The 8,997-nt window shown below is 39.8% G+C and overlaps 1 protein-coding gene across 1 annotated transcript; it reads left to right on the plus strand.

Moving 5' to 3' along the window:
* Positions 1 to 171: 171 nt before the first annotated feature.
* On the plus strand, positions 172 to 8,265 carry oat (ornithine aminotransferase). Its single transcript, XM_029455602.1, has 10 exons — positions 172 to 316; positions 1,913 to 2,144; positions 2,274 to 2,498; positions 2,576 to 2,671; positions 3,004 to 3,131; positions 4,304 to 4,426; positions 5,813 to 5,941; positions 6,107 to 6,220; positions 6,440 to 6,584; positions 7,111 to 8,265. Exons 2-10 carry the CDS (start codon positions 1,940 to 1,942, stop codon positions 7,269 to 7,271), a joined length of 1,326 nt encoding a protein of 441 aa, XP_029311462.1. The 5' UTR covers positions 172 to 316; positions 1,913 to 1,939; the 3' UTR covers positions 7,272 to 8,265.
* The last annotated feature ends 732 nt before the right edge of the window (positions 8,266 to 8,997 follow it).

An 8,997-nucleotide genomic window follows, 5' to 3' on the forward strand; every position in this document is an offset into this window, starting at 1 on the left:
AGTAAAATGAGCTCGCTTTTATAATTATTACTCTAGCTATGAAATTATTTCAACTGACAGAACAATACCGTGAGACTGACGATATGTTTTTTGGGATGGTTTCAAAATGGATCGATGCAATGGTTGGGAAAAGTTGCAACACAGGGGCGTGTCCTCTGACGCAGCCGTCCACGTAACAAAGCGCTGATCTGGTCCTCCGCCAGTGAGGAAAGTATTTAATAAGCCGGTCCGGAACCTTCCGCTCCATCCATCGCACAGCGCAGACACCCCTCTCGATTCAAGAGGATTTTTTTTATCTTCGCTTGACTCCATTCTGGTATTGTTTCACTTACATTCAAGTCTACTTTCTTATGTTCGTTAAAGCTTGCTTGACAATTCAGAAACTGACAGCCAGAAGGTGCTAACGTTAGCTAGCTAGCTAGCTAGCCGGTACTAACTGAAGGAAACAACGCACCTGTGTCTGGTTAGCGTTGATTTTGAAAGCGTTTACACTTGTGAGAGAAGAAACAGTCATGTAGTTATGTCGACTGACTGGAAAGTGTCAGGAATGTTATTTAGTTATGCTGCATGATATAGTATTATATAATACAAAATGGTTTGTTGGGGGTGCGGGGGGGGGTGATTAGTTAATAGAAACTTATACTCGTGGTCTTTATTTAGCTCTTGTATGCAACGTTAATGTTAGGGGGTGTGCAGCCCAGCAACCAATCATCTCTTAGGGGATGACTTAATGGTGCCTGAGTGATATAACAGTAGCATGGGTACACTACACTGTCCTTGTGGACACTCCAGGTGTTTGTTTGCTGTGTGTATTTGTTCACTACTCAAGGTTATTGATTATCCAGAGCCACGTATCTTATCTTATCCTCACCTTTTTTCTCTCTTATTCAGCAAGAATTTTCTGCCAACACTTTTTTTCTTGATCATGATTGATGCTTGATTTTAATTTAAACTAAAATGCTATAGGTATACACATATTCAGTAACCTGCAACAGTTGAACAGCATTGCAACAGTAGGTTTGACTGAAGAGAAATGAACCTGGCTAATCCACAAGACACTTTTACTATCTTACTCTAAATGCCAAAAGCACCAGTGAAATATGTTGTAATCATCTCCAAATTGTTGAGTGCCACGACCTAATGAAAGTGCCCTTCTCAGTCCCATTTATGTAACATTTGGAGAGTAGCCATGCATTCTATAAATGGTCAGCAGCAAGGTATGTACATGTGACAGTATTAGATAACAGTGAAGGGAAAATGTTACTTTTGATAGTGACCAAATAGAAAAGTCTGGATCAGCACAGTTGAGTTGCCATGCTGCGTGTTTATCTTTTGTCTATCAAAAGTATGTTCCTCCTCCTATTGTGTCTACTGTGAAAGAGAAGCGTTGTTCAGCAAACCTGCAAAGCCTATGTTTTTGTAGCTACAGTGTGTTTTCTTTCTCTGGATTAGACAAATACATTGTTTTGTCAATTAAATGGGAAATCTGCATGTTATCATTTCTGAGATTTATTATAATTGTTTGTTTTTATTTGACAAACGGTGCGAAACACAAACAAACCGGTTTACTATCATGTAAAAGCCTTTTTGCACATTTGAGAATCTGAAACCAGAACATTTTTGGCACTTTTGCTTGTAAAAGACATGATCAAAATAGTTGCCAATTAATTGACAAATGTATATATTGCAGCTCTAGTACCTATACACGCAGTGAGGGCAGACAGGGAAAATTAGCTGAACTCTAAAAGCTTTACATTATGTTAGGTTCTCTTTATTTACAAACGATTATTAACTACTTCTGACAGTCTTGTAAAATATGTGTTACTACTTGGAACAAAATAACTCTTTGTTATCATAAAATCAGCACTGATACAAACTGAATTGTTTTGTTTGTGCTTGCTTTACAATATAGATTTAGCAGCATACAACCATAAAGGGAATGATTCTCCAGCTTAGCCGCAACCTGAGCCGGGTTGCCCCTGTTCTTAGTCGCAGCGTACACTCTGGCACACGCCCCGCCTCCACTGCCGTGTCCAAACTGAGGTCTGACCGTCCGCTCACTTCTGAGGAAATCTACACACGTGAAAACAAGTATGGAGCGCACAACTACCACCCCTTGCCTGTGGCCTTAGAGAGGGGGGAGGGTGAGTCCAGAGTGTCATATGCCTATTACAAATAATCGCTAGATTGATGTATGGTTAACAGATTGCACAGTTACACAATCACTTGTGCACCATCATGCTAAAAACTCTGTAACTTCTTCTTTACTCCAGGCATCTATGTGTGGGATGTGGAGGGCAACCGCTATTACGACTTCCTGAGTGCTTATAGTGCAGTAAACCAGGGCCACTGCCACCCAAAGATCATAGCTGCGCTCACCGCTCAGGCCTCCAAACTCTCCCTGACTTCCAGAGCATTCTACAACAATGTGCTGGGAGCCTACGAGGAGTACATCACAGGCTTGTTTGGCTATGACAAAGTCTTACCCATGAATACAGGTAGTGTAAGGAAACGTCCAACGCCAATTCTATGAAACGCCTTCAGAGGTTGACATTTTTCTCTTGTTGCATATTAGGGGTTGAAGGTGGTGAGACGGCCTGCAAGCTTGCCCGCAAGTGGGCTTACAATGTAAAGGGAGTTCCTCAAAACCAGGCCAAAATCATTTTTGCAGGTAAGTCTCCCATCTTATGTCACAAAATACTACATCACAATTTCTTTTTTTGTTTTTTGGGAGCTCAAGCTGTCAGAAAATATTTCTTCATCTGTAAATGTCAGGAACTTAGCAAAGTGTACTTGTCTCATGACAAACATTTGGATCTTGTGCTCAGATGATAGACAAATGACAAAAAAAACAATGATTCTTTACACTTAGCAAATTTAGCATTACTCCAATCCTCTCGACAGATGTATGATAATGAGTCCACACGATCCAAATCTCCTACGTTATTTAAAGCTGTAAACTGAGAGCAGTATGATAACTCTCATTCACTCATTGTTAATTAGATGGGAACTTCTGGGGCCGCACCCTGGCAGCCATCTCCACCTCAACTGACCCCAGCAGTTATGAAGGATTCGGTCCCTTCATGCCAGGCTTTGAGATTGTCCCATACAACGACATCCCTTCCCTTGAGGTACAGGTTTTGATTCCATCTTCCAAGACGTGCAGTACAGTTTCTATCATGTTTGTTTTTATTTAGTTTAAGTCTTTTAGAGACCGTACAATGGACTGTCCTGTGTGAGCTTCACGAGGGCAAAAGCAGCTGAAAAAGCGTCTTCAACTTTGGTCCAACACAGCTCTCAAAGTGCCTTTTTATAAAATGCCCAAATTATAGGGGGAAGTTTCAGTCACTGCACATCAGACTCACCACACTTTGGACTCTCTTTTATAAAACAACATAACTAACTAACTCAAAACTTTTGATTTCATGTGTAAGAATATTTAACTTTTATTATTGAATGTGTCGAAACACTGACGTTAGAGGCATCAAAAGTTTCATCATACTTGCAGTGAGTGTTCTTTTGCTGCTGTTCTAACATGCATCATCTGCTGCCCTAACATGCATCATCTGCTGCCAAATTGCACTGCACTCACTGTCCTGGCAAGATTAACCTGTAGGACAAACCGAATGCTGCATACTGCTCTGGCACTTATTGTTCCCAATGACTGCCAAGATTTGCTCTTTTTTTTTTTTTCAGTCTTGCATCTGAAGCTCAATCGTATTTTTTACAATATTATCAGCTTAATAGAGGACTCCACCAAGTTAACATTTCACTCACAATGGACATTAAAAAAATATTAAGAAAAGGATCGAAACAGAGATTGTCTTGTTTATTCTATGCAATCTTTCGAACGCAACCAACCCCCATATTTATTTTAATTTTTTTTCATTTTAAGAATTGTAGTCGTCTGCTCTAAGCGATTTTTCACTTGAGACAGTTTATCAGGCTTTGCACAGCTCCCGCTGGAGTCACAAAAGGCTTTATACAATCCTAATTATTATTATTATTCATTACATATTCAGTAGCACGCCCAATGATCTGCAAAGACACTTTGACGTGTACAATTGGTGTTCCACTTTAAGTTTCAAACTGCTTATTTCATAAGATTTTCCAAAACAAGCGGACTTCACAGCCTCAGTGTCTATGTAAACATGAGGACCGAATGATACTACTGTTATCTTAACAGCTGCTGTTCTTCCATGTTAACATAAGAACCTAATGATTGACTAAAGCAGCAGGTAGTTATCATGGAAACTGATACTAATGTCTGACTGGTGTCTTTTTTTCCCCTTCTATTTTCCAGAAAGCTTTTCAAGACTCTAATGTTGCTGCTTTCATGGTGGAGCCCATCCAGGGGGAGGCTGGTGTGGTGGTGCCAGACCAGGGCTACCTGACCAAAGTCAGAGAACTTTGCACCAAATACAACGTGAGTCTCGACCAACGACTGAAAAAGTCATTTGTGATTCCTTAACTCACTGCAGGTTTGAATGTTTTGACTGCGTGACAACACATGTATTAGCCTTTTTCAAGCTGAACTACTGTGTGATTGGTTAGTAATAATAAAAACAAAAGATGAACTGATCACGCACGTACGCCCGCGCAGCAGCTGCGATAGGCATAAGTTAAACCTGTTCTTCTAGGCAAGTAGAAACGTGTTTAGATGAAGTGGGATGTACTGCATTGGATCACTTATTCTGAGTGAGTGTAAGAAAAGGTTTTGTCAGTTGGTGCAGTTTTAGAAATGATGCAAGTTATTTATTAGTCAATGTTTTATTATGATTATAAACATTTCATTTAAGATTTCCGATGAGCGCAAAGTTGCAGAAATGTTTGTATGCTGTCAATTATAGTTCTTAGAAGGAAAGAAAATTGGAATCTGAAGGCTTAAGACTTAATAAAAATTAAACGGAAATCGCAATCGGCCACGAGAATTGCAAGAGGTGCATCTCGAATTAAAAACACAAGAATATATTTCCTCTAAACGGCCGCTTCAATTATTTCCATAAGCTTGTGCCATGCTGTATTTTTTTTTTTTATAAGGGTGCATGGACATGAACGTTGACGCCAAATAGCCAGCAGGCCTTCCTGTGGTACTGAAGGCCGAGCACAACAAACAAAATGTTCTAGTTCTTTTAAGGCACTCGAGAGTTGCTTGAGAGGGGTAGGAGGTGGAGTGAGACTACACTGCATTTAAAACTGCCCTCTCTTTGCTACTTCCTGGTATGTGGATCTACAGCACGCCAATCTAGAGACAACATTTTGTAGTTTTTATCAAGTGCACGTTGTATTTCCCATATGCACGGCTCTTACGGCACCGTTTGGCCTAAAAAGTACATATTATAATGTTTCTAAGCAGTGCAAGAGACTTTACACACAAGCGCGCAGCAGTCAGCAGAGTGTCTCCTTCTGACCGCCAAATTTAATTGAGGGCGAACGGCAGCCTGGGATTCATTTGTAGCCAATTATATGATTTTTCTTATCTGGTCTAAACTAAAGAGGAGAGAAGAATTCCAGATGACGTATTCTTCACAAGGAGAGACGAGGTTTAAGTGCAGAACCATGTTAAATTGTTCCACAGAAGACCGACGGGTTCATTCTGCTCAAAGTTATTCACTCCAGTCCTCCTCCGTGCTTACACTTTACATACTGTGGCAGTTTTTATAAAAGAGAAAAGACAACTTTATAGCAGCTGTAAAGCCATTTAATGCAACATGTGGCAAAGTCTTGTTTAGGTATTATGTGTAGGATATTCCTGCACTTATTTTTAAATGGGCTGCGAGATTACCACTAAAGCCCTCTTTGCTTCGTCCAGGTGCTGTGGATTGATGATGAGGTGCAGACAGGCTTGGCGAGGACCGGCCGGCGCCTGGCTGTAGACCACGAGGAAGTCCGTCCGGATATCGTGGTTCTGGGCAAAGCTCTATCTGGAGGAGTTTACCCTGTAAGTGTTGTTGTTGTTGTTGTTGTTGTTGAGTTCACAATTCTTATCATATTATAGATTTAAAGGAAAAAAGATTCCAGAGTCCAGAGTCCAGCTATGTTGGATAGATCATAGTGGCTATGTAACTTTGACCCTTTTTAACTGATCCGTGTTTGTGTGCCTCAGGTATCTGCTGTTCTGTGTGATGATGAGATAATGCTGACCATCAAGCCTGGAGAACACGGCTCCACATATGGAGGCAACCCCGTGGCCTGCCAGGTCGCTGTTGCTGCCCTTCAGGTCTGTCAAAATGCACTTGTACTTATTATGTCCTTGTCCGTCTACGCTTTAACAACTCTTTACTACTTTTTGTTTTAATTGATTAAATGGATAGAACGTCCACCGTGATTAGCAACATACCAATAACATAATACAGTTGGCTTGTTTTGAAGACTATTCAATATCCGAAGAAAAATATGCACGTTGCATCGTTTAAACGCCTTCTGTTCTTATTTGCAGGTGCTTGAGGAGGAGAAGCTGGCAGAGAATGCTCAAAGGATGGGAGAGCTGCTGCGGAGTGAGCTGAGGAAACTGCCCAAAGACATTGTGACAACAGTGAGAGGGAAAGGCCTCCTCAACGCAGTCGTGATCAAAGAGACCAAAGGTACCGAAATATTTCTAAAACTGCAAAGAATCCCAGCTAATGGGTTTTATGTTTTGTACAAGAAGTATGATCGTGTTTTTTGTTTTGTTTTTCTGAAGTGCATTCCTCACGGTACAAAATAAATCCAAGCTTACATTAAAAAAAGCGAATCCACCCTTGAAGACATCATTTCAATTTGTAGTCTTTGAGTTAATTTAGTATAACATTGCTGTGTATGTACTGGAACTCAGTATCAAGATTTGAATTTGTCATTTTTGGAGGCAGGATTGATTCATTTACTTTGAATTAGTGACTGGAACAATATTCCAGCCAAGGCTACAGTGAGTCTTTGTGCTATCCATCTTTAGGGCAAACAAATTAAAAGTGAGATGAAAAACATTTGGAGTGGATTTATTTTCTTTTTTAAGGCAGATTCACACTTTCCTTTTCTACATGAATGACACTTTTCACTGTAAGACAAAAAGTAAAACACTATTTGCAGCTTGCAGTCACTAAATCTGACCTATATATTTAAACAACCCCACAGACTATAACGCCTGGAAGGTGTGCTTACGCCTTCGTAACAACGGACTGCTGGCCAAGCCCACCCACGGTGACATCATCCGCCTGGCCCCACCCCTCATCATCAAAGAGCACGAGCTGCGCGAATGCATCGACATCATCCAGACGACCATCTTGTCCTTCTAATCAACAGCCAAGATTTCAACAATGCACAGATGATCTTCAAACTGATAATCCTGTCAAAAGGTTGCTCTTAACATTTAGTGGTTGTCTTTATTTAAAAAATATATAAGGGTTCTTCGAAGGGTATTGCTGTAGAAATACAGTATACAGGGACTGTGTGGCGTGTGCTTCTATGAGGCTACACTGACAAACTGCTGTAAAAAAGTGTTCTGTTAGACTGCCTCAGGAAAGACTGCAATGCTGACACCTTTTTCATTTTTAAAAAGAATGTGTCCGAAGCTTTAATTTCTTTTTTTGTTCAGTCTGACCGGCTGTTGTGCAAGACTTTATGCTATAAACTGAAGGCAATACTTACCGAAATGAATTATTGTTTGCGGTCCTCAATATGACAAACCGTTTATTAGTGTACTAAACATTGCAGTCAGTCTTCTAACATAAACCTTGTGAAAGGAGTCTTGTTACATAGAGAGCCAGCTAATCTGGGTATTTTTGATCTTGAGAGCAGGGTTTCTGCACATTTTTAAAAAGTGTTGAATTGTATAGGAACTTATCAGATTCCAGGTCTTGAATTGTATAGGAACTTATCAGATTCCAGGTCTTGAATTGTATAGGAACTTATCAGATTCCAGGTCTTGAATTGTATAGGAACTTATCAGATTCCAGGTCTTGAATTGTATAGGAACTTATCAGATTCCAGGTCTTGAATTGTATAGGAACTTATCAGATTCCAGGTCTTGAATTGTATAGGAACTTATCAGATTCCAGGTCTTGAATTGTATAGGAACTTATCAGATTCCAGGTCTTGAATTGTATAGGAACTTATCAGATTCCAGGTCTTGAATTGTATAGGAACTTCAGGTCTTGGAAGAGTTGTCAGACTTTTAAGTGCAATTTCCAAAAAAATATTTTTGGGAAATCTTTCCAGTTGTGACTAATTTAATGTATCTGTACGTTGTTGCCATTAAACTCTCTGATGTATGTTTTATCTGTTACAAAACCATGTAATTGTGTCTTTTTCAAAAAGGCAATGCAACCTTTTTTAAATTGTTGCATAATCCATTGAAGCTCAAATGAATTATTGCAGTCAAATTTTCTGTCTTGCAGTTTATGTGGACAATTCAGGAAGCAGATTCACTGAGTTATCCAGTTAGCTTTGCAGATTAAAAGCTGGAAACTCCTCAAATCCAGAACATTGACTGACTGATGCTAAAAGACCTCTTCTGTTTTACTCAACAAAGGTGTCCAGATCAAATCCAAATCTTTTTACACCAGACTGTTCTGTATTTGAAGGGATTTCAGCCTTGACATAAGTCATTTAACCTGCTTTAAAAAAAAAAGACAGGTTTCAGGGCCAGACACTGAAACATGCCTGTGGTCTTCTTTTGACATAATAATTAACCAAACAGAACAAAGCATACAGTTAATGTCCTGTGTCACGCTGTCAAATACGGCATGTTATTCATTTAATCCATTATGCATTACTCTAAATGTAACACTAGATGGTGCTGTGCCTTTACTCAAATGAAAGTATTGGTGGGTACTCAAGAGAAGTACAAACAGTTATTGCACAGGTGTTGAATACAAAGCTTAAAGTAACAGGAAGAAATGCAGAGATGAGACACTAAAGCTTCACTGCAGATACAATTCTAGACTTTTATTTATATATTCCCAGCACAACACCTACACCTACAAGTCACAACCTGGATGATCCATCTCTCAGCCTGTCATG

Source organism: Cottoperca gobio, chromosome 19 (assembly GCF_900634415.1).
Source record: "Cottoperca gobio chromosome 19, fCotGob3.1, whole genome shotgun sequence".
In the NCBI taxonomy this organism is placed as follows: Eukaryota; Metazoa; Chordata; class Actinopteri; order Perciformes; family Bovichtidae; genus Cottoperca; species Cottoperca gobio.